Source organism: Mus caroli, chromosome 7, assembly GCF_900094665.2.
Source record: "Mus caroli chromosome 7, CAROLI_EIJ_v1.1, whole genome shotgun sequence".
NCBI classification, from domain to species: Eukaryota; Metazoa; Chordata; class Mammalia; order Rodentia; family Muridae; genus Mus; species Mus caroli.
The window spans coordinates 117,032,181-117,056,686 of record NC_034576.1 but is presented as its reverse complement, the minus strand read 5'-3'; the positions used below and the strand labels follow the sequence as shown (position 1 = coordinate 117,056,686).

General features: G+C 45.6%; 1 protein-coding gene across 4 annotated transcripts in view; it reads right to left on the bottom strand.

Annotated features, from left to right (window-relative positions):
- Insc (INSC spindle orientation adaptor protein) overlaps positions 1-24,506 on the bottom strand; it is a 108,525-nt gene that overhangs the window by 22,500 nt on the left and 61,519 nt on the right. For all 4 annotated transcript variants that reach the window (XM_021166905.2, XM_021166904.2, XM_029480213.1 and 1 more), the window contains one exon: positions 17,213-17,338. In XM_021166905.2, coding sequence (XP_021022564.1) covers positions 17,213-17,338 — 126 coding nt within the window. The remainder of the gene's footprint in view (positions 1-17,212; positions 17,339-24,506) is intronic.

Genomic DNA, 24,506 nt, shown 5'->3' with positions numbered 1-24,506 from the left:
ACAGCCAGACCTGCTCTTGACACAGTAACAGGAGAGACACATCTAGAGTACCTATAGTGTGCCAGGTGCCACACTTAGTAGAATATATATGTCATTGTATCACTGCATCGAACATTCCCATGTCACAGAAAGGAAAACTTAGAAAAGATTATTCACCTGCCCTGGATTTTAACTTTCAAACTCATGGATTTGGGACTGGATGACACCTGCTCTTCAACACCTAGATTCTGAAAAGATCTTCCTCCTGAGAGGTCACACCTGAGCTAAAAGCCAACCCTCCATCGGGAGTCAGTGGGTGGGCTTTAGAGGAAGGGGGCAGGAACTTGCCATACTGCACCTGCACTTCCTCCAGAAACTAAGATGCTAGGAGGCTGAGGACCAGCACTGGAGGTGAGGTAGAGGCGAGGCATGAATGAGGAGATGCCCTGACTGATCCCCCCGCCTGACTCCCACCATCTGCTACTGACTTAAGCCTCCTGCCTCTGCATCCCTACTTCTTGTCACTAGCTCTAGTAGCCCCCAGAGCTTGCCTTTCATTTGATTAATCACCTCCACCTCCAGTCCTGCACCTCCTCTTAAATGGCTCTTGGGATCTGAGAGGTCCATTAGCTGTGAAAGCCATTGGCAATTTCAGACTCAAAGGAGACAAATGTGGAAACAAGAGCCCAGGGAGCAGTCCACAGTAAAACCCACCTGGATATGCTTAGTAAAAGGAACAAACAGTAGCCGGCCCGCCCCTGGCAGGACTGGACTCAGGCCAGGTATTTTATTAATAGGCCCTTGGAGAGGTCTGTTTGAGCCCATAGGGCAGCTGCAGGCCTGGAACAGGAAGCAGCTCTATTGCCAACATAAGAAGCCTCTCAATTGACTGGCTCACATCCCCTTTCCTCCTTTGAGCATCAATCAAGAGTGTTGCTAAGAATCTCTGAGGTCTCTAATGGGAAAATATCGCCATCAATCCGGTGCCCTCAAACTTGTCTTGACTGTAGTTACTGCTGCTACCCTGGTCTCTGACTCAGTTGAAACAGCAGTCAGGCTCAAACAGGTATGTTGGCCTGATGCACAGCAAATCTGAGCTGGTGGGCCCAGGACCCAGGGAAACCCAAGGTCCAAATATGAACCCCTCTGCCCAGGTCAGAAGTAAGTTCTTAACCTGATAAGTAAAAACCAAGTGCCAAGCCTTGTGCTTCACAAACACTGACCCAGGAGGGGGTGTGAGACAGAGCCCCTATGGTGGAGGAACTGATTCTCATCACAGATTACAATCATGCAGGGTGATTTCCCAAAGGATGCTCTAGAAGCTTCCCTTGATTTAACACTCCCACAATCCGGCTTGGGAAGATGACTCACTCTGGCTCCCATGATCAACCACTTCTGCTATCTTCATCATATTTTAGTACCAAAAGAACATTGTTTCTCCAAGTGGGATTGTGGCTGCATCAAATTAACAGTGGATTACTTAAAAGAGAACCTCTGAGCTATCCTACCAAATTTATGGACAGGCCAGGGATCTGCTTGGTAAAGGGTCAACAGAACTTTTATACTGTTCCAGCCTTAGCAATACCCAATGGTGTGATGCTCTGATCCTCGGTGTGCCTGAACCCCTGTTCTGCAAGCAGAGGGACCACACCTAGTTTACTTTGAGTTGCCTGATGCCTGACATGTACTGGGCTTTCAGGAGATGGGGACCAAATGCCAGAAAGTAACATTGTAGATTAATACAAGTAGAAAGGTGGCACTGTATACAGGGGGAGGCTGAGAACAAAAGCCCATCAAGGACAGCATTGGAACAGAAGCCAGCTCAACATCAGTTCCCCAGATCCTTGACCCCAGGTGATGTGGACCCTGATGCTCTTGTGGTGCCTGGATTTCCCAGAGGACCTGTGGGGCCCTGGATATTGAAATGATGAACTGCCCACTGTCTCGTCTTCTTCTGGTATGCCGAGTATGCTTCAGATTGCCTCTGACTGTCTACTAATTATGAAGTACACCATTCCTTCAACACAAATCACGTAATAGATAATACTTATTCTTATATACAATACCTATGTAGCATGCATATCATACATACTCATAGGATATATCATCTATGTAAGAGAATAGAATATAGAAGTATATGCTTATTTGTTTACATTTAAATACATTGAATATATAAGTGTGTAAGGGGTAAGATAGGTTAGAAAAGATTCTAATAGTAAAATGGACACCTGTAGGAAGATCTCTGTATGTTGAATATTCACAAATTCTAAATCTTAAAAATGGCATTAAGCTAAGACTTCATCTCATCTCTCTGATCACCTACCACTGAAAAGGCCTCACCCTAGGTTCTGTGCTATTGACGCCCTTGTTTTTATTAGATCTCTGTCTAATACACTAAGCTATATGGCTTTTATAACAGACATAAATGGTGCTACCGTCAACAAAGACATTTTTTCCCTCCCACAGACATCCCAGTGGTTACGAAACTCCTGCCTGTAACTGTGTATGTCTGTGGCCCATTTCTTTTTGCAGCTGTATGTTATTCTGATGTGTACACCTATTTCAATTCATGCATGCATTTTCCTGACAATGTCACTTGATAGTCTTTTGTGGGTTTGTGATCCAGAACAGTGCTGTTACAAATATTCTTCTAAATATCTTCTGCAGATATGTGCCAGTTTCCTTGGGAGTCTTAACATTGAAATTAAGGCATAGCATTTGCACATCTCTACTAATACTACTAATTTACTTTGCCATATGGTTGTAGCAAGTTATACCTACAGACATTATAGGAAGATACTTAACATCATATTCTTCTGTAATTTTATAGTATGCTTATAATTTTTAATATTTTGATGGTTTGGATGAGCAATATCCCCAATAGACACTTGGTCTCTAGTTAGTGGTGCTATTTAGGGGTAGTTACGGAAATTTCAGGAGATATGGTCTTGCTGGAGAAATTACACCACTGGGGGAAGGCTTTGAGGGTTTATTGTCTTTCCCACTTCCTTCTCTCTCTATGTCCTGTGTGCAGATAAAGCCTGAGCAGCCAGCCTCCTGTCCTGGGTGCCTGCTGCCATGCTTCCCACAAGTATAGACTCTCCCTATAGAACCGTGAGTCAAAATAATTTTTTCTTTAAGTTTCTTTAGTCATGGTTTTAATCACAGCAACAAAAAAGTAATTAATAAAGATGGAACATAAAACCGTTGCATTATAACTTGTGTGAATGAAAACCAATGAAGCCGCGTCCTGTCTATTGCGTTACTTTAGGTGGTTTGCATGGGCTTTGTGAGCTTGGGGAACCTGTTCATACAGCTTGCTTGTTTTTCTATTTGGTGGTGTTTTTAGGAGCTAACTTATCTTGTTTCTGATGCTGCTGACCCCCAGCCCCAGCCTGCCACACAAATTGGTCACTCCACACACCATCAGCTCCAAAGCTCCAATCCAGCCAGCTCACTACAACCCATCACCGAGGGTTTCCTATCCTGTGTAATGAGATTTTTAGCCCTCATGCCAATTCCTAGAATATCAGAAAGTACAGACATTGGGGCCAGACCTATTAGTCTGAATCCTGCCTGCCTCTCACAACCGGAACGATTGTCTTACCCCTTTGAGCCTTTGTCCTAAAATTTAGGGTCATAATGCCAGTGCCGATGACTTTCATTTTTCTTATAAGAAGAGTATTTGAAACATCAACTTGAACGGGATACTGCAGTTATTCAATGAGAGACTGCATGGGCAGTGCCTGTCACATGGTGATGCCATCATTCCATCCTCAGCCAATCTGTGGCTTAGCTCTCTCTCCTGATGCCTGGAGGTCTTCTCCTCAATTCTGTGTGGCTCAGAGACTCCCCCCCCCCCCCCCCCCAGGTTCCTTTCTGTAATCTCCTCTGAGACCTCAGGTCCCTGGGTAATGTGCCAGTCAGCTTTCCTTCATTGTGACAAAGTACTGGAGAAAATCACCTCACTAGGGGGACAAGTTTGTCTGGGCTCCTGGTTTCCGTGTTTTTTGGCCCTGAAGGCTTCTTTGCTTCAGGCTCATGGCAGCACAGTGAATCATGGGAGCATGCTACAGAGGAGGCCTGCTCACCTCAGGGCAGCCAGCTGGAAGAGGAAGAGGAAAGACCAGGGTTCCGGTGTCCTGCTGAAGGGCAACACCAATGCCCTAGCTTCCTTCCATTAATCCTTACCTCCCACTGGTTCTACCAGCTCCCAGCAGCACCCTGAACTGGCAGAAACAAGAAACAAGCGATGTTGAGAGAGAGGTTGGGGAGAACTCACTCACTCTCATTTGCCCTTCTGCAATCCTTATTCCTGCTGCTGAGACCTCTCTCCATCTTGGCTTCCTCTCCCAGGACTCTAGCATGGTTCATTTTAGAAGCTTGTGTCCTCCTAAGCTCGTAGCATCTCTCTTCGTTCTCTCTTAGCCTCTTCGCCTTGACAGCTAGTTACCAGCTTCTGCTGCTACTCTGTGCCATACTGGAAACCAGAGTCAAATCCACATGGCCTTGATGTCTTACTCTGGTGACACTCAGAGCTAAATCTTGCCCCTTTCCCTGCAGGATGGACATCTATATTTCCAAACCCCTACTGGATCATTTTATGTTTATTTCCAAAAATAATTGGTATGGATGGTCCATGAGCGCCTCACACCTACTTTACTTAAAGCTGAAGTGTTGTCCTCATTTCACACTCACCTCCTGTTTCAGACCCAGGTAAGGTCACCTACTTCCCCAGAGAGAGGCCATTTCTGTCCTCGCAGCTGCCGTACCACTGTGATCTGATCACAGTCACAGCGTGCATCCTTGGTATGGTCTGTCTAGGTTACATGTATATTGCCCTCAGGGTAAACCCTGCACTGAATTCTCTCCAGGTCCTTGACACCCAGCAGAGGATTCAACAGACAGACTCCAGTGTGGGAGGAACAATGAGGAAACAGAGAATCAAGGTGATTAGTCTGGCCACACAGGACAGCAGGCTAACTCTGGTCCTTGTTTCTGATCTCCAGGCCTGTGCCTCCCTCTATGGAGCCTTTGAGAAAAAATGGGAGGAGCTGGAATAAATGGCCAGGTCAAAGGAAGTCACTCAGCTCAGCTCCTATGAAAGGCCGAGGAGCAGTCCTGCCTGAGGCCAGCTCCTTCAAACACTAGTCCAATTTCAGGACTGTCTCCAGCCCCTAATTGCCCATTTCCCATTGCTAGCCATAAAGTTGGTGCCAAGAGAGTACTCTAATCAAAGCACTTACACATTCTTAAGGAAATGGCTGCTGAAAGCACTTACAGATAATTAGCTCTTACATGGAGTGGGGTGGGCCTGGTGGGTAGGTGGGTGCGTATGTGAAGCTGAGGTTGGCCTGGACAGCAGGGGCCTGGAGAAGTGTAGGAAACAATGTCAGATTTATGAGTAACATTCTCCCATTGGTTGCCAAAAAATAAAAGGTCAGAGGTGGCCATTATACAATACTGAAGGAACACAGGCTATAGATGAAGGCCCATCATATATCGTTGGTGCTGGTCAGCCATCTTGATTTTGTGATGGAGCACTTGTTTTGCTTTTGCTTTGTGTTCAGTGTTTAGTTTTCAGTGAATGTCAGAGGCGCTCGCTAGTGGCTTATAATAAAGAATTGTGTAAAAGTGATGAAAACTGGACCATGAGAAAAAGTACCAAGAGTTTCAGAGTCTCTTCCTTGCCTCCCTCCCTCCCCTTCCTTCTTCTCCTTCCACACTTCTGGCTGAGAACACACCAGCTTCAGTCTTAAAAATCTTCCTGCGCAAGCTTCCCAAGAGCTGCAATGCCAGGCATGCACCACCACACACAGCTCCTACGACTGCTAATTATCTCCTTCATGATTCTGGCTACCTAGATATCTAAGACCTACAGGAAAACTCAAAACAAATGAGAATTCCAAGAAGAATAGGTAAGTTCCTCTAGAATATAATCAGTTAAAAAGAAATTTGAATCCTGGTTGGAGAAAAACAAGGAGACAAACAGAAGTCAAGGACAAGGTAGAGTAACATGTGGGTCAGAAGCACAAAGCAAAATATGAACCAGGATGGGACAAGGTTTAGGAAAAAGCCATGGCAATGCCTGAGGTCCAAGGCCCCCCTTATAAAATGATGGACTTATGGCAGAGATGTCAACTCAATACAAATCCACAGAAACTAAACAAGCCTCCAAAAGGTAACAGCATCCTCCCTCCTCTAAGCCAACATATCCAGGTTCCACTCCACTTCTGCTGTTATTTCAAACACAAGTGGATAAACGCAAATACCAAGTCACAACAGAACGTGAACACGTGGATAGCAGGGGTTATGTGGCCCCTCTGAGGGAAAAACCAATAGGGCAGAGGGAGGAAGATGCACAGGCAAAGAAAGTAGAAAGGGATACCTTCAGTGGAGAGCAATCATGGCTTGAATCACTCGGGAGTATGACTAGAAAATAAGCTCTGTGTTAGCAGAGAATTTCCCTTAAAGCACATTTCAAATAGATGTGTGGGAGTGGCTGTTCCTTCACCAGTGTTACTAGCCTTGTGCTATATGAAAATGCTAAGTTCTCAACAAACTTCCATGGAGGCCCAGCTGGGACCTGGGCTGTAGCCAAAGGGCTTAGGTCAGTGATTATAAGATGATAAGTGCCATTGTCTGGGGAAATATTAAAAATTATAATGCTAGTTGGGCATGGTGACTCAGGCCTTTAATCCCAGCACTTGGGAGGCAGAGGGAGGTGGATCTCTAAGTTTGAGATGAGACTATCTACAAAGTGAGTTCTAGAACAGCTAAGGCTACCCAAGGAAACCTTATCTCAGTAAATGTATGTACATATGCATATATATATATGTATATATATATATTCAATTTAACCAACTGAATTATTATTTTAATGGCCTATCTTCTTTGAAAAGTTCTTCTTCATGTAAGTGTAATGGACACCTTGGGTTGAATACCAGAGTCCTGGGACGATTGTAGTACAAGAGAGTTGACACAGCCTTCAGAGTTTGGAGAGTGCCTGCTTTCTAACTTGGCTTCCTCGAGATACATCATACACAGCGACAAACTAGTCAATGATGCATTAGCCTTCCTTTGAATTCGGCAGCAAGACAATGGGATCCATCACCTGCATCTCCATCTAACACTGTGCTCGCCAATGCAGTCACATGAGAAAAGAAATACTGGTTACAAGGAAGCAAGCCTGCTGTTCTTTATGCCATCCTTTACAGGAGGTTTAGATGCGCAGAAAAGTGTGAAACAGTCAGCACTCTACTAAAATGTAGAAGCAGATTTAGAACAACCACTGGATACAATATCAAAGATATTTTCTGTGTCTTAGCAGGATGATTTCCAAAGTGTTCATTTAAGGTATCACTTACATTACCATAAACCATAGCTATGAAAAAAGATTTAAAAGATGTATGAGGGGTCAATCCTTAAAGTCTACACTAAGGAGTAAGGTGCATTATGTTCATTGATCAGATTGCTTTAATTGTTTGAGATGTCAAACATATAGAAATATAACAAACTCTTGATTAAATTATTAGCAGGTATTTTGTAGACTCCAACAAGCTGGTTATAAAATGAATATAGAAATCTAAAGATTTGCCAATATCATCTTAAAGAACAGAGAGTGCTTGTACAATTCAATATTGAGGGTTTTTTTTTGGACTGGGGTACTCCGTGTTATATTGGTAAAAGGATAGTCCAAAAAGACAAACAGAACAGACAGACTTATCCATCACTTTGTTTACACAAAAGAATCACTTCGTGTGAAGAAAGTCTCAATAAGGAACTTTCTAGGCCAGATTGGCCTGTGGGACATGTCTGTGGGGATTTGTCTTGATTGGTAGATGATTTAGGATTTTTAACTGTTAACTGCCCATCTTAGGTGGCGCCAATCCCTAGGCAGGGTCTCCTGAGCAATATAACAAAGGAGGAAACCAGCTGAGGGCAGACAAGCAAGGATCCTTGCATTCAATACTCTCTGTCCCTGACTGATTATGTGATGTCACCAACTGCTTAGAGCTCCTGCCCTGGGACAGCCCAACCCCCAGTGACAGACTGTAATCTAAAATCACCAACTCAAACGCTTTCTCCCCTAAGCTGCTTTCTGTCAAGATATTTTATCACAAGAACAGAAACAAAACAAGGACAGTGTCAAACAAAATACAGGAGAATGTCCTCAGCATTCTGGAGAAAGCAAGGATTTCTTAAATAGACAGGAGCAGCACTCACTATAAAAAGGAAGATCAATAGATAGGACCTTAACAAAATCAAGACTTTCTATTTCTCAAATGACAACATTAAGAGAAAGATAAAGCAAACCACAGGCTGACAACATTTATCCTCGCCATCTCTATCCGAAAAGGGATTTGTGTCTAGAATACATTTTAAAATTTATAAATCAATAAGGCAAGACAAATGACCCAATGTTTTTAAATGAGAAAACATCTCAGACTGACGTTTCAAAAAAAAAAAAAAAAAAAACCCACAAGACAACCAAATGGACAGCAAGGATATGAAACAGTTCTCTGAATCGTTACTCATCAGAGAAACAAACTTCAAAATCATCATAAAAGATGAATTTGTGCCTGAGTAAGTCAGAGGCAGGAGACTGTCTCATAAATCTACAAACATCTTCGTCTGTGCTTCTGAACTGATCTAAGAAGAGGGCCCAGCCCAGCTCTGAAAATTGAACACACTCATCATCTCCACATGTCTTTGTCCTTCTGTCTCCCTTCCCTGTGAGCCTCCTCTTTTTCCTCACAGCCCTTCCCTCTCTGTGGGCAATCAACAGGCCCACCATCACTTGCTCTACACGGTCAGTACCAGAATGTCGAAGGAAGGGCACGCTTCTAGTCCAGTTCCATCCCAATCTGCACTGATGCTCACAGATGTTCAGTCTCCCATTTCCTTTTGCTGCCAGAAGCCCTGTGTCCCCTGCTCCCACCACCCCCAGTGAAGCTTCTCCACTCAAAAGCCAAAGGGTAGCCCAGCATTGGCAGCCAAAAGCATCACCTCTGCCCCCAGTCAATTCCCCTTTGGTATGTCCCCTAAGATACAGCTTCTCTTCACCACAGAACTAACATCATCTTCACAGAGAATTTTCTGTGTTTTCTGAGTCCTTTGGAAGAAACGCACACTAAGTAACATTTTATCCACAGTCCAGAGTCTTCTCAGCCCTGGTTGCCCCCACACAGAGAAGGAAGGGAGCGTTCCAAAGCAGGGCACAGGGTCAAAAGGCTGCAAGTTCTGCTCCAATGGCTTCTTGGGAAGCATCCCCGCACACACCCAGGGGACAGGTACCAGAAGCCCCAGCTGAGAGAGCTCAGCACCTTCTCGTTTTCCTACTCCACATTGTGTCTTACAAAATTTATTCATACTCCACATGCAACCAGAAAACTTACTAAATGGTATTGGGAAACATCCTTCTGGTTCCTTAAAGAGCCACTAGCCAAGAGAGAACAGACATCCATGCTAATGCCAGCGTGGCAGCCTCTACCTAGGAAGCATCCCCAGCCTTAACTGCTTGCTCTTTATCTCATCGGTCTCACACTGGCTATGCATCCTGGACCACCAGTTCCTCTGTCTGCTTGGAGGTGCAATGATTCAAGTCTGAAGAGGGGGAGAGAAAGGAAAATCTGGCACAATGCATGAGGCCCTAGAGTGTAATGGGACTTAGCTCATATTCCACAGAAATATATTCAAATACTTTAGCCATTCTTTCCTTGCTGAAGGACTTGCCCCACTCCTCCATCTGCTGCCTTCACTTCACACAGGACCCTGAAACTGCTGGCAGAGGCTTTGCAAGGAAGACCGTCTATACCTCACGTCAGCCTCATGGCTGGTGGTAGGAGTGTGTGTGTGTGTCTGTGTATGTCTCTCTGTGTGTGTCTGTGTGTGTGTCTGTGTCTGTGTATGTCTCTGTGTGTGTGTCTGTGTGTGTGTCTGTGTCTGAGTCTGTGTCTGTGTGTCTGTGTGTCGGTGTCTGTGTCTGTCTGTGTCTGTGCAAGGAAATGCAAGCCATTTCCTTGGCAAGCCAAAGCAGCTATCAAGATAGTGTCCCTTGATGGGGAAGCTGAGGCAGAGCTCTGAGTAAGAATGGCAAGAGAGCTGTTGGGAAGGAGGTCAAAGCTGACTCTGAACTTAAAGTCAACAAGTGGAGGTGAGAAAACAAACAAACAAACACCTTCCACTAAGAAGGTCCAGCAGAGGCAAAAGCCCCACATGAGGATACACCGTACAAGGGGCCACGGATGTCTGTGCTAAAAGCATTGTGTGATCATCGCTCCAATTTTCCCTCAAAAGAGCAAGGAGGGCTGCAAGGTTACATGGGTAGCTGGACAGCATCTCCAGCCTCTCCCCCCACCCCGCCACGCCAAAGGGTGATGAGTGGAAGGGAGCATGCTCAGTTGTGCAGCCTGATGCCTGAGCTGAATCCCCCCTTCCACACGATGGAAGAAAAGGACTCACTCTTCCAAGCTGTCCTTTGACCTCCACATGAGCACCATGGCACGTATGCATGGTCACTCTATAACACATGATTGATTAATTGATTAATTAATTAATTAACTGGAAAAGATACATAGCTGATCCTCTGGGGAAGCCTCAGGATTAGGGGCTAGGGGTACAGTAGATTGCAAGATCTGTCTGCATCTTTCACCTAGAGGATCATATTCCTGTAAGAAACGTTGGTTGTCTTGAATTTTAACCATTCCCCTCCCTCCTTGTATGTCTCAGGATATATTTTCTGGTCCTAACTGCTGATGGTGGGGCCCGTAGCCCAGTAGCCACCGCACTTCCAGGAAAATGCTGCCCTCGGCGGCCTGGCAGGGCTGCCAGTAGAGCTCTTGTCCGCCAGGGGCCGCTGTTGCACAGCACATGGTGTCCCACAGAGCCCCAGTGTGAATCACTTAGGTATCCAGACTGCCAGGCAGCTCCAGTGCTTTAAATTCAGGTTGGAACCGATTGGCAGGAAAACTGCAGCTCCCAGCTGGCACTCTGGTCAGTACTAACCCACCAAGTCAGTGAAATCCTAGTAAAAGCAGAGGGAAAGTACACGGGATGGGAATGGGGGTGGGGTGGGGGTTTGATTCCACCCTTTCAAGCCTTAATCCTCTCTGCTCCCACCCCGGGAGACAGACTGAAGTTAGACTGTAAGGGAAAGGAATGAGTCACACTCTTCAGAGAAGACTGGGTCAAGGTTTTCCCCTTCTCTCCCATGCTCCAGTCAGAGCTGACTGTGGCCCTGAGATGCTCGGTTCAGTCCCAGCCTGTTCCCAGGGCAGCTGAATTCATTGTCAGTTACAGGGTGGAAGCAGGACTTGAGTCCCAGAGAGGAGAGGGCAGTATCTGTGGGGTCTGTTTTCAGAGTAGCCCGTCTCTTAATCAAGAGCTTCTCCTGGGAAAAGAAGGGTCTGTGGGTCAAATCATCCACAGCCCCATCTCCCCACACAGCCTCACGTAACTATCAGGACTGGATCTAGCAAAGTAAGTCGCTGGCTGCCTTGTGCTGTCTGCCTTGTGCTGGCTGCCTTGTGCTGGGGCCGCACACTGTGGCCACTACTGCTGCTTTTGAATCGTGAAGGGGAGAAGGGATCTAAGTGGACGAGAGAGGACAAGCACGGAGCTCCCACTTTGGCCCTGTGCCTCCTGTTGTCTACCTTTGTCAGCCTTACTTGAACTTTTGTAAATCGGAATGGAGGTAGCCACCACTCCCTGCCTCACTTGAATAACAACTGTGAGATTCAAAAGGGCAAAAGGATAGGAGAAACTGCTTAATTTCTTTTAAATGTACTATTTCTGACTCATGACCACCAAGCAGAGCACAGTGGGGAGAGACTCCTAGTAAGCAGGCAATGGAGCCCTCCCCACCGCTACCACCACTGAGCCCACTTCCTCCTGCCCAGGATCTTTGCCTAGACCTCCCTGTCTTTATTTTCCATGAACTCCGGAGTGTGAAAGGTGAGCTGGCCTGTGATGTAAGCAGCAATTTCCCTTCCCACATCCACCCACACCCCAGAGACTTTCTCCTTGGACTTGAAATTGAGCTCGTCTGCTCTCCCCTGATCATCCTTAATTTCTTTATCGATTTTCATTAAACTCTCCCTTTGGCTCCAGGACAAAGTAAACTAACTCCTTATTTCCCCACAAAGGGGAGGTGGGTGATGGGGTAGAAACAAAAGAATGTTCTTCGGGAAGTGAGACTATCTCTTGTCTAAGGCTAAAGGGAAATTTCTAGAACTGTCTTGAGAGCTGGCTAAAATTGGCTGAGCACTGGGCTTGGAAAGTTTCTAACCTCTTACAGTCTTAGACCTGTGCCTTTCTGTTCTGCAGGTACCCAGCTCCTCATCTGGACCATATGCTCAGTTAGCCCTAGTCCTGATCCTTGGTCCCATTCTTTGAGCCAGCAGTACCTGGCCCTTACTTTAGTCACACCTGGAACTCTTCTGTGGCCGTTGCAAAATCCTTGGCCCCCAGTCTCTTTGGGGGACAATGCAGAGTCTCTCTTGACCACCATGTAAGACAAACAAGGTAGACGTAGGCAGCATATGTCGCATGCACAGATTCCAAATGGAGACTCAGCATATTGCTACCCTCCACCAGGAGAGGTACCATTTCATTGCACAGAAGATGACAAAAGTCAGAGGGAAGTAACTATTCCCTTGGGACTCTTTCTTCCTCCGCAAACCATGCAGTTCTTAACAATGCCAGTCTGTGGTGTCAGGAGAGCAGCTCTGATCTGTCAACCTTGGGAGTTGGGAGTATCTGCTCTCACTCCATTCTGGGATCTGGGTCTCCTAAATGTGGTCCTGAGAACACTACCATCTCTCTGGGCTCCCCTAATTCACTGATCATGGAGCTCCTTAGAGACACCAAGTACTACAGATCAATGACCAGCCACAGTGTCCTTTGCATCTCCTATGAATGCTTTCCCCTGCACCTCTATATACCCACTAGAACTAAGTCTCCACTGGTTTTTTGGTTCTCTTTCACCAGGAATCCAGGAATTCTAGAAGGAGGGAGCCTCCTTCAAGTCACAAGCCAGCCTCCACTCTAGCTGTACTTTTGGGCTCTCCACACTTGGCCTTTAGAGCAAGCTGCTTGCCTTCTACCCTGAGCCTAACACAGGACCAGTTAGTAAGACATGACTATATGCCAAGGACCAGGAAAAGTATGGCTGACTTCTAGAAGTGTACTGATCCTGGTACCAAAACAGAGGGAGCCTGTGGCTGAAGTAAGCTAGATTTCTACAGGGAAGACCCCGCAGGCCTTTCTAGAGAGACCTTCCCTAAACCAACGCCTTGAGCCTAGCTCCAAGGGAACCATCCCTTTGTAGTCCCTATTTCAGAAGGGCTACACCACTTCCTCCTATAGACAGTAACCTCCCAGAGTCCAGTTTCTCCCAAAGCCCTTACCAATAATACTGCCCTGCCCACAATCATGAAAACTGTAATTCAGTCCCACTGTGCACTAAGTGCCATGTATACAATAGTCCCATGAGATTTCAGTGTTTTTAAATCAGGAAAATGCCCAAGAGGCTCAGGAAGTTATCCCAAGTAACTTGCAAGTTATTCAAACTTAATAAGCACGGAGAATCAAGTTTAGATTCAACAGCCTGCCTCTCAACCTCTTCAGGGCTCAGCTGCACTGGAGAGATGGCTTCTCAACAGATGCACGATGAAAGGATGAGTCTGAAGAGTGAGTGTTGGGCAGTATGAAGGGCCAAGTGAATGGGATTAGAAGTGGGAGACTGACAGCCAGAAGGAAGAGGCAGAGTGCGTGACTTAGAGTGGCTACCTGAAGGAGACTAGGACTTTATCAACACTTAGCAATCTGACTTGGAGAAGAGGAATGCCCACCATTTCTTTTCCTTTGGGGACAGGGGCCAGGGAACCTGGTTTAAGTCACAGGAACTTTTTCAGTGTTCTTGGAGTATTCATGAAGCAAGCAAGGGCAGGGATGCTGGGTGGCTTTGGAACCAAGGCTTGAATCCTGCCTCTAATACTTGCTAATGAGGTGATTTTTGACAAATCACAAAGACTGTGATTCTGACTCCTCATCTAGAAGAAGAAGGTGTTTACAGTGCTCAGCCCATAAGTCACTGATGTGACATTGAAGGCATGTATGCACTGGAGTAGCACAGGCCCCAACACACACTGAGTCTCATTGATTAGCATCCTTTTCCCTCATCTTCAGAAAGCAACATGTGATATTCAGCCAACCCAGTCCTGGAAATGATGAGCTAAAGAGTCCTAGCTTTTTTGAGCAGCGTCAGATGGGGACAATGAGATGCCTCCAGCCATTGCAGCTGTAGCTTTCAGCTGTAAGCATGAAAGTGCTGCTATGTTTCTAACTTGGTTTCCTCCTGCTGCCTCCAAAGCTCACAAAAGCCAAGCCTCTGACTGCCTTCGAAGGTCTGGTTATCTCAGTTCCCTTACTGACTTCTCTAGGCTCCCTACCAAGCCAGAATGAAAGGAGATGAGAAGCAAATCTCATCTGGCCATTTAGTCACTATTTGGGAAAGATTGGATTACATATCCCATAAGCTCAGCTATTCCCTTCATTGAGTTTGTCTGTCTTGTCACCATGCAAGCAAGTGCACACACAACACACCATGCATCCACATTTAGACAGTACACTGGGAAGGAGAGAAATGACATCTGGTTTAATATTGGGATCTAAGATTTGATTTGAACTCACCCACAACCTTAGCTGTATGTCCTTAAGCAAGTAGCCTCCCTCCTCCAAGCCCATTTGCTCACTGAGTAGCAGAATCCAGGCATGGACACCATTAACCTCAACCTATTACCTCCAATCTAGGGCTCTCAGCACACCACTAAGTGCAAATGCTTCTAGCCAAGTGGAAAGGAAGCATTCTTGCTCTGTGGCCTTACACAAATGGCTTCCCCATTCAGAGATACACCCTTGAGCCCTAAAAGACACAAACTCACTATCCATTCAACACCTCAACCAAGAGCACTTCCTACTCTTCTGCTTGCTCATGGGAATGGATTTGGAAAGAGGCAGGGTGGGAAGGCAGGTGACTGGTTGCTTATGAGTCCAGACCTTAAGCAAAGAAACTGGGGAAAAATGAAGTCATCCCGGTAGATGGGCTCAGGCCATGGGACACAAATATGAAGGGAGGAAAGCTGTTCTTCCTCCAAACAGATTCTCAAAAACAGATACAGAGCACCCCAAATCCCACAGTCGCCATAGCTATCCTGAGACACATTGGGCTTTAAGCTACAAGAATATTCAAATTATGTTGGAAAACCCTCAAATAACAGTTTTGGCTCCCCCACCCTCCCGGCTAGAGTCCCTCAGATCCATATGCAGACCCAGATTCCCAGCCTGGGCAGGGGTTAAGAGTAGCTGGTGTTGAATATATTGCCCCAGATTGGGCTGACACAGAAGCACCTATGCCCTCCAGAGCATCAGATTCTTTCTTTGATCCCACACTTCCCATGATACATTGGTCCAACAAGCCCTTGGGATGGTTCTAGTTCTCCTACTCAGGCTGTGCAGTCCTTCATGGAATGGAGATCAAGGGCAACACCACCTTGTGAATCCAGATCAAAAGCTGGTGCTCTCATCTGGCTTACGAAGACACCTGTGATAGTCCTGATTGTCAACTTGATTGGATAGGCTGACATCTAGGAAGTTAGTAAAGCATAGGTCTGGGTGTGTCTGTCCACGTGACAGACACACCCAGATGGTGGAAGACCATCTTGATGGTCTTCTTGATGGGGAAGACCTCAGTGTGGGTAGTGCCATCCCAGGGGTTAAGACTTAGAGGGAATGAAAGCAAAAGCCAAAAGGTCTGTCTGTCTGTCTGTCTGTCTGTCTGTCTGTCTCTGTCTCTCTATCACTCTCTATCTCTGTGTATGTCTCTCTTTCTTTCCATGGTTACCATAACATAATAAATAATGAAGTAACCAAGCTTATCCATCTCCTCTACCACTGTGAACCACTATGATGCATTGCCTTAGCACAAACCCAGTGTAATGGATCCCATCTATCTTGGGCTGAACTGTGAACCAAAGTAAGTCCTTTGCCCTTAAGCTGAAGCTCTCAGGTATTTTGTCACAACAATGGATTAGTCCATGGCTAATAATGGTCCCAGTGGCATCTTGCGCTTGCCACTTTCATCCACCAATGAGCTGGATCCACTTCCTCTGGCATCCTGCTGTGAAATGACCAGCCATCACAAACTTTCAAACCATTCTCTATCGGTGCCTTGTTTGTCTCACACACTGGGCTCTCTTGGCCATTCACCCCACCTAGAAAATGCTTAGTGTCTCCTTCTGTTGCCAGCTATTTGATCATACTGTGAACTATGAGGTTATGTTATTTACTAAAAAAAAAACCACAAAAAAAACAAAAAACAACAACAACAACAACAAAAACCAGTTTCTAGTTGGGGTGTGGCTCAACCCTTAGCACACACCTTTAATCCACAATGAAGGTAAAACTAGTTTGTAGAGGAAAGAAGCACCAACATTTAAAAGTGATGTCTAATTGAGTGGCAGATAAAGTGACGAATCAGAAAGATTTGTCAGAATAGAATACACCCAGCTCTCACAAGATGATAGAGGAAAGGCAAGCTGCTCAAGAGAGCAGTGCAGGCAGAGGAAAAAAAAAGGGAGAGAGGGGCAGTTTTACAGGGACAGTTATAGAGATAGACTATAGAGAAAGAACAAGCTAGCTGCAGGTGAAGAAAGGAGGAGTCATAGAATAATAAGGAGTCAGACGTTAGCCTGATTGCCAAAGTTAGTCTGAAACCAAGCAAAGCAAAAAATTCAGAGGCAGAGAGAAGCCAGCTTGAGTCAGTCAGCTTGGAGAGGACTTTGAGCCAAAACAGCTGAGTTGAATCAGCCAGCCAGAGACTGAAAAGAGCAAGAAAAGGTGAGCTTATTCGGTAGCAAGTCTCAGAGGTTGAAAACATTCTAGGCCTAGATTAAATTGTGTGGAGGCTAGAAGCTTCCAGGACTAGGCCTGGGTTAGCAGACAGAGGCAACAAGCTTCAGAGATGACAATTACACCCTGTCATTCCTGGTTAGATCCCAGAGTCACATTCCACTTCAGACTTCACAGTCAACATCCCGAATAGTCCATTCCGAAAAGTGCCTGGTAGAAGCGCATTAGGATAGACCTGCTATAGGAAGAGGACCAGACAGCTACACCAGGCTCCTAACCCAGCTGGCTCAGAGACTTCGGCTCACAAGTCAGCTGTCTTTACCTTCTCCAGCTGATGGACACCCTCTTCTACACAGCAGATAGAGGCCAGTGTGCGGAGCGCCTGGGGGTACAAGCACCGGAAGCTGTCCTGCCGGCAGACCTTGAAGAGGGCTACAACCCCACCTTCCTGTGGAGAAGAGAGAATGATCTTATCTCATGATCTTCTCTAGATTGTCTCTGACAATAACAACCGACAGCCCTCATTTGGTAGACATGCTTTGGGTCACTCTTCTCACACATTTAAACAGTGACATCCCATCCCCAATTGTCCAAGTTGAAAGTATGGTTTGGGGCCAGCAACAGATGTTTTGGTAGAGTTGAGTATCAAGACCCTTCAGGTCAGCCCTCAGAAGAGCCAGCCTGAAGTCACCAGAACAGGTCCAGTAAACTGATGAAAGCAGATAAAAGGACAGAGTCTGGGATTCGGCACCCATTTCTAATCCATCAGCCACGATGCTTCTCCTTGCTCTTTCCCCTGTCGTGGAAGGCAGGTAGAAAAGGAGTTTTATATCAAGTCCATTATTCACCATACAATGGGAAAACGAGCCACTAAAGGCCATACAGGGAAAGCAATTCCCTGACACCCACTTCACCCTTACCCCTGCTTGTAGACGCAAACAGCTGTTTTCAGGACACCCCTGCAGCTCTTGAGCATGGGTGTTTGTCTCTTGTTGGAACTGCTAATGGAATCTTTTTTCTCCCTTCTTGTGGAGACCACCCAGTAGTGTGCATCCCAGAGGAATATGGGCATAAGAAATATTCTGTAATCACGCTGTCCTCCTATGTACAAAGTGAGCACCAACAGACCATAGAGGGGCCATACCACAGTACTCACAGACCAATGTCAATGCTACAACACTACCTTGTGAATCCAGAGCAAAAGTTGGCACGCCTCTCTCTCTCTCTCTCTCTCTCTCTCTCTCTCTCTCTCTCTCTCTCTCTCTCTCTTTCTCTCTCTCTCTCCATTTTCTGAAGACTAGAAGACACTTAGAAGTGGCACTGAGTGAGCAGGGGATCTAAGCTCTCAGTCACTTTTAATTTTCCCATCACTCTTGAGTCTACCTCTCCTGGCACCTGTTCCCAGAATTGAGCATAATATTATAGGAAGATGAATTCAGCAAAATACTATGCCCTGTCAGGTTTTTTATAATACACTTACCATGTACCTGGCTCTGTTTCATATTCTGAGGATATAGCCATTCTGAGGACTGAAAGAAAAATGACTGAGCATCCTCGGGGGAAACAAGGGCCAGTATAGACCAGCATGACTGCACTGAAATAGCCTTAGATCTCCCAGTCCACTCCAAACAGAAGCTCAGGATCCCTACTTGTTCTAAGAGTTTTGCTTCTGACCACCATAGGGATCAAAACGAAGGGGTCCAGTTCAGGGAGGTGGTTACTTACTAAGTCCTGATGTTTTTATAACCAGCTAACACTGATTACAAACCTCCCTATCCCTGCTTCCTTCTGGGGTGGTTGCTTTGATGAGGACGAACACCATAGATTCAAAATATAGTAGTTTATTACATGCCAGACACGGTCTTGGTTCCCATCCATACTGAACTCATGGTTTGGCAGGGAAGGGAGACAGCTCTAAAATCAGGAACAAAGTTGGGCAGAGATGCAATGAAAAGAAGGAATGGGGCAGGGCTCCCAGAGCAGAGCAGGAACCCCTCGATCTGGAAATGGTTTGTAGAATGATGAAACAGAACCCCTCTAATTTCAAATACATGTTGATATTATTACAACTAAACTATGCCTAACATGAGAAAAGATGGCCACCCCTCTGATTCCTTGATCTGTAATCCTTTGTCCTGCTTTCTTATTTTCCCATAGGACATCTGTATGTTTCACATAAGGACCCTGCCTAGACAGTCAATAAAGCACAATCAAGTTATAGAAACATAAATGTAACAGGAGTTTTAAGCTGTTTGCCACTAGCCTTGCTGGTTATCAAGTCTCCCTCAATATATCATACATATGAATAGGTATTTATATTTGTGTGCTTTAACATTTAGTCTTCTAGGTTGTATAGATAAAATTTTTATTAGATTTTTCAATTGGTGATTAATATATAAATACTTACATTGGGAGAAGACAATGAGGAAGTAATGTTAAAAAAATTCATGGTCGGAGAATTTCATAGACCCAGGGGTTAACCTACTACTACTATTTTGCTGCATAGAAACTATCTCTTAGGCTGCCTTCTAAATGTGTGTCTTCCTAACTAGTGGGAGCTCTTGGTTTTCATCAAAGAAACTCACAACCTGTCAAAGTTCAAAGACTTGGCTTCTGTAGAGAGCTCAGCCTCAGTTGGGATCTACCCTACCCTTTCCTCAAGAATGGAGGGCCCACTGCACTCAGGGCCCACAGCAGCTATGGTTGTCTGCACAAGACCTATGCAAGGTCAAGCTAGTCGAGCTCCCACTCCTGGCTGATGATTGAGGGCAGTGGAGGATGGTTTCCAGGGGAGGGAGAGTCAGTGTTCCTTAAGGGTGTGGTTCCTGAGAGATACACACTCCAATAGATGGCTCCATACTTAGAAGTATATGGGAGCACAAATAGGTTATTTTCAGAAACATTTAAAGAAAATAAAAGACTTGAAGTTGAGAGGGGGGGTTGTAGGTGTCTTGGAAAAGCTACGAGTTCAGAGTAGATATAATCAAAATTATTGTGTTGCATTATGAAATTATCAAAGGATTAGTAAAATTATTGGGGTTTAGGAGGTTTGTTCTTGATTTTTGTTTGTTGTGTTGTAGTTTTTCTTTCTTTTTTTCTTTCTTCCTCTCTCTCTCTCTCTTTCTCTCTCTCTCTTTCTCTCTCTCTTTTTTTTCTTGTCTTACAAAGGACAACATTTAATTGGGGCTGGCTTACAGGTTCAAAGGTTCAGTCCGTTATCATCAAGGCAGGAACATGAACATCCAGGCAGGCATGGTGCAGGAGGAGCTGAGAGTTCTACATCTTCATCTGAAGGCTGCTTACAGAACACTGGCATCTAGGCAGCTAGGACCAGGGTCTTAAAGCCTGCCCACACAGTGACACACCTACTAAAACAGGGACACACTTCCAAATAGTTCCACTCCCTGGGCTATGGATCCCAAATATTAAACATGAAGCTGTAACGTTGACAATGCCTCGGAGACCCCAAGATACTTGAGAATCCAGAGCCATGGGAAACGTGCTGAGTAAAGCTGCTATCAAGGTGTGGAAACTGCCAACTAGAGAGAATTGTGCTGCAGTGACAAAGCAGAAAGGACTTGGAGCTCTCTAGAGCCTTTGACCTCAGACATGAGTAGGCAGACCTTAGAGTTGGTGCAGCTTGATTTTGGTCTTGCTTTCGTCCAGTATTTCCTTCCATGTCATCTAGGATTTTGACAATTTTCTTCATTACTGAGGTCTTCCCAATAAAAGCCTTTGTGGGCAGTGAGCATAGCCTCACCATGCTGCAACTTCAGAGCTGGCCTAAGTTCCCTCAGTACTCAGCGGCGAGGTCAAAGCACAACACATCAAATCACTTAAACCTGCTCAAGTGCATGGAACCTGTAAAATGTCTGTGTGTGTGTGTGTGTGTGTGTGTGTGTGTGTGTGTGTGTGTGTGTGTTTTCCTTAAGGAACCCAAGACCAAAGCTGAGAAGACTGTGGCAGCCTCGTTTACCTCAGAAGACACCGAGGCCAGCAAATCTCTCTGATTTCTGAATTTGCATTGGGTCCTCATTATGACTTCTCCCAAGCCTGTGAAAAAATGCCCTCCCTGTTATTTTCAGTTAGAGAAAGAAAAAGTCCTAGACCCTGGCTAAGAGGATGCAGGTCTTAGGACCTGGCTCCACATCTGTTTAATTTGGGCTAAAATGCTATGTAACTGTTTCATAGGAAAAGCAGCTGAGGTGATGTGTATGCAAGGGCCTGGAGCTAGCTCTCTGGACAGTGGCATGACAGACTATAGAAGGCTTCCAGATCGGAAGGTGGGCGTATCCCTTCTTGAAATGTATGTAAAGGTCCAGGGCATGTGAAAGAGGGAAGCAAGGAGGAGAGCTACCAAGGAGTTGAGATGAATTATCTCATGGACAGCCCTAGAGCCCCTGTCCGGGACCTGACAGCAGCACTTATTCTGGGGTAACACTGGGATCACCTGAGCTAGCAGATCATGCTGTTGGCTTGGGCTTGTTTAATTTTATAGAAAGCTCTGGGCTCTAAGCCCAGATGCATAACAGTATGAATTATTCAGACAGCTTGGCTGAGCTGTTATGATGCTAGCAGAAGCCACTCCAGGGTGCGTAGGCTGTTGATGGAAGGAGTCACAGAGGAGCTGGGATAACTGTGACACAGCAAGGTAGAGTTTTGTGTCCTCTGCTTGGGGAATCGGAGAGGGTCGCCACCATCATCATGAGACAACTGAGCTCATTCATGGGTATCTGGGTTGAGATATAAAGAAAAGACAGGCCTCAGATTGCTCAAGTAGAAACATCTTAGACAGAGGAGTGGCCCAGAGCTCACAGTGGACTCCAGAAGTGTCACGATGATGACCATAAGGGACCTGTTATATGGGTTCCAATGTTAATTCCTTACTGAGTCTCTGAGGCAGGATGTTTTCAGCACCGGACTCCCACATAGGCTTCTACTACTGGAACTCATCCTGCCAACTTCTAGACTGAAAAGATGGAAGGCAGCCCCACATCCCTTCCACACTTTTACCCTTAGTTTGCTCCATCTCAAGAACCAACTGTAAAGTTGAGGTGAAGATTAAGCCTGGTCAAAATTCCAATTCTGTATGGACTTCTGAACTCATAACTTCAGACAAGCCCTGACCTTCTGAAAACCTGCTTCTTCCCTTTAAAGATGTATATTGTGGGGTCTGGGGAGATGGTTCAGTGGGTAAAGCCCTTGGTGCACAACTGTGAGAACCAGTGTTCAGATTCTCAGCACTCAGATAAGTGCCAGGTAGTCTTAGGAATCCTCCTACCATTCCAGCACACGGAGGTAAAAGACAAGTCCCAGAACAAGCTGGCTAGCTAGATTAGCCAAATGAGTGAGTTCTGAGTTGAGAAAGCCTGCCTGCATGTGCAAGATGGAGGTCAGTCAAGAAAGACAGGCAACATCAACCTCGGGCCTTCGAATGCATGTACCTACATGTGTAGCTGCATGGACATGTGGGCCTACATACATGCACACACATACACACCACATAATACACATGTACACACAAAGAATGTAGGAATTGTGACTCTTAACACATCTAAGGGTGGCTGTCCATCAGATTGGACACCAAGTGGAAAAGTACAACAGTCTCTAGGTCACTAATGAAAGAATAGAGGCACAGGGAGTAGGACATGGGAGAAGACAGTGAGAAGGAAGAAAGGGAAAAACAGGAAAGACAAGAGGAGAAAAGAGAAGAGAAGAGGGGAGGGGAGGGGAAGGGAGAAGGGAGGGGAGGGAAGAAGGGAAGGGGACTTTAAACTGTGTGTAGTGTGTACACACAGCTATGCCCCAGTGGGCTCAATCCCCAGCACCAAAAACAAGCTTCCAAGTAGATGAGCGGCATTTGGGTAAATTATACGACTCATAAAACGGGCTTATTTATTTACTTACTTATTGGTGCTGAGCCCAGGAAGCATGCACCTGCCACTGATAAACAACTTCAGCCCCAAAGGGCTTCTTTTAAATTAAGCTGATCTAAATTTGTGAGAGATGGCTAAGAGCTGTGCCTGCTGTAAAGAACCAAAACCCTCAGTCAGCCCTCTCCTTCCAGCAGTCTGGGACTTAAAGAAGTGTTAATTTAGTAATTCTTGGAAGGTATGTTCACTAGCAGGTATGACTTCAAAGAGGCTGAAGAATGATGAAAAATCTGCCTATGCAGAACTTGAATGTGGTGACAGCCAGCTTACCACTGACCAGGATGGAGCTAGAGACATCTCTGGCTCAGACACACACAGTCAATAAAGTTGTTGATGCCTGTGGTATGTGACAGTTCTCACTTCGGAAAGGGTACACACTGGCAATGGCTTGAACTGTGTGTTTCTCCTGGTTTGGTTAGTAAAAATAAGGATTCTTTTCATTTACAAAAGGGAGTCAGCTTTCCAAGTGTGAGCAGCAAGTGTCCTTTCCTGGGAAGCTATCTAGCTGGCCCCATTGAACGTTTGTAACTTATTTCATATTCTCATCTACACTGTCTGTAGATTTATTTTCTCATTTATTATTATTATTTTTGCTTTTCAGTTTTTGCTGTATCCCTGGCAGGCCTCAAACTCAAGAGATCTACCTGCCTCCCAACTGTGGGGAATTAAAGGCGTGAGCTGCCACCACTGCCTGGCTTTTTTGTCTGTTTGTTTTTCTGTTTGAAGATTTTTGAATGTGGTAACAGAGACACTGGTTATCAACATGCAGAGCTTGTTGGGTGAATCCTCACCCTCATTATGGTTCCTGGACAAATGTACAGGGATCTGCTCTTGTGCACTCCTATTCCTTTGGGCCAGATGGCTCTGTTGAGACTGGCATTGCTATGCACATATGGATCCCCCATCTCCTTCAAGGGAAATTTCTAGATTTCTTTGAGCGCCCAAGGAAAAATATGGGATATTTTGTGAATTTGTATGCCATCAATTTGTGCAGGGACCATGCTAATTTTAGAATATGTGTTGTCAAAGATTTACTTTGTTTTTAATTATGTGTATTTTTATGTGTGGTTGTGTGTGTGAGGGGGGAGGTTTTTACACATGAGTCTGGGTGCCCAAGGAGGCCAGAAGAGGCAGTCAGATCCCCAGGAGCAAAAGTTCCATGTGGTTGTGAGTCACCTGATATAGGTGTGGGAACTAAACGTCGGTCCCCCACAGAAGCAGCCAGTGCATGTAAACAGTGAGCCATCTCTTTGACCCTTGTTGCACTTTTTAAAGACCATAATAGTCATGTATCAGTCAGCAACTCAGAACTTACTTTCTGTGTCTCAAATCCCTGCCGTCCGTCCCTCAGGAGTGATGGGGACTCCTCACCAAACACAAACATCAATACACAGAAGCCTCTGAAGATGAGGATGCTTCTTACCAAAGTGTGCCGTGCCACCTCATTAGCCCAAGACTTCCATTTCCACACTGTTCTAGGATGCAAGACGAGTGGGTGGCTCTGAGACTTGGATAGGGGGACTGGAAAGTAACCTGCCCTTGATGCTCACCTGGACCTAAAATGAGGGTTCCTCCTTGCTGAGCTGGGTCTCCTTGGAAATCAAAAAGTGGGCCAGTGACTGCCCGCCACAGGCTCTGAAGGCTTCCCGAGAGCAGGTTGGACTTTATGTGGGGGCTCTGTCC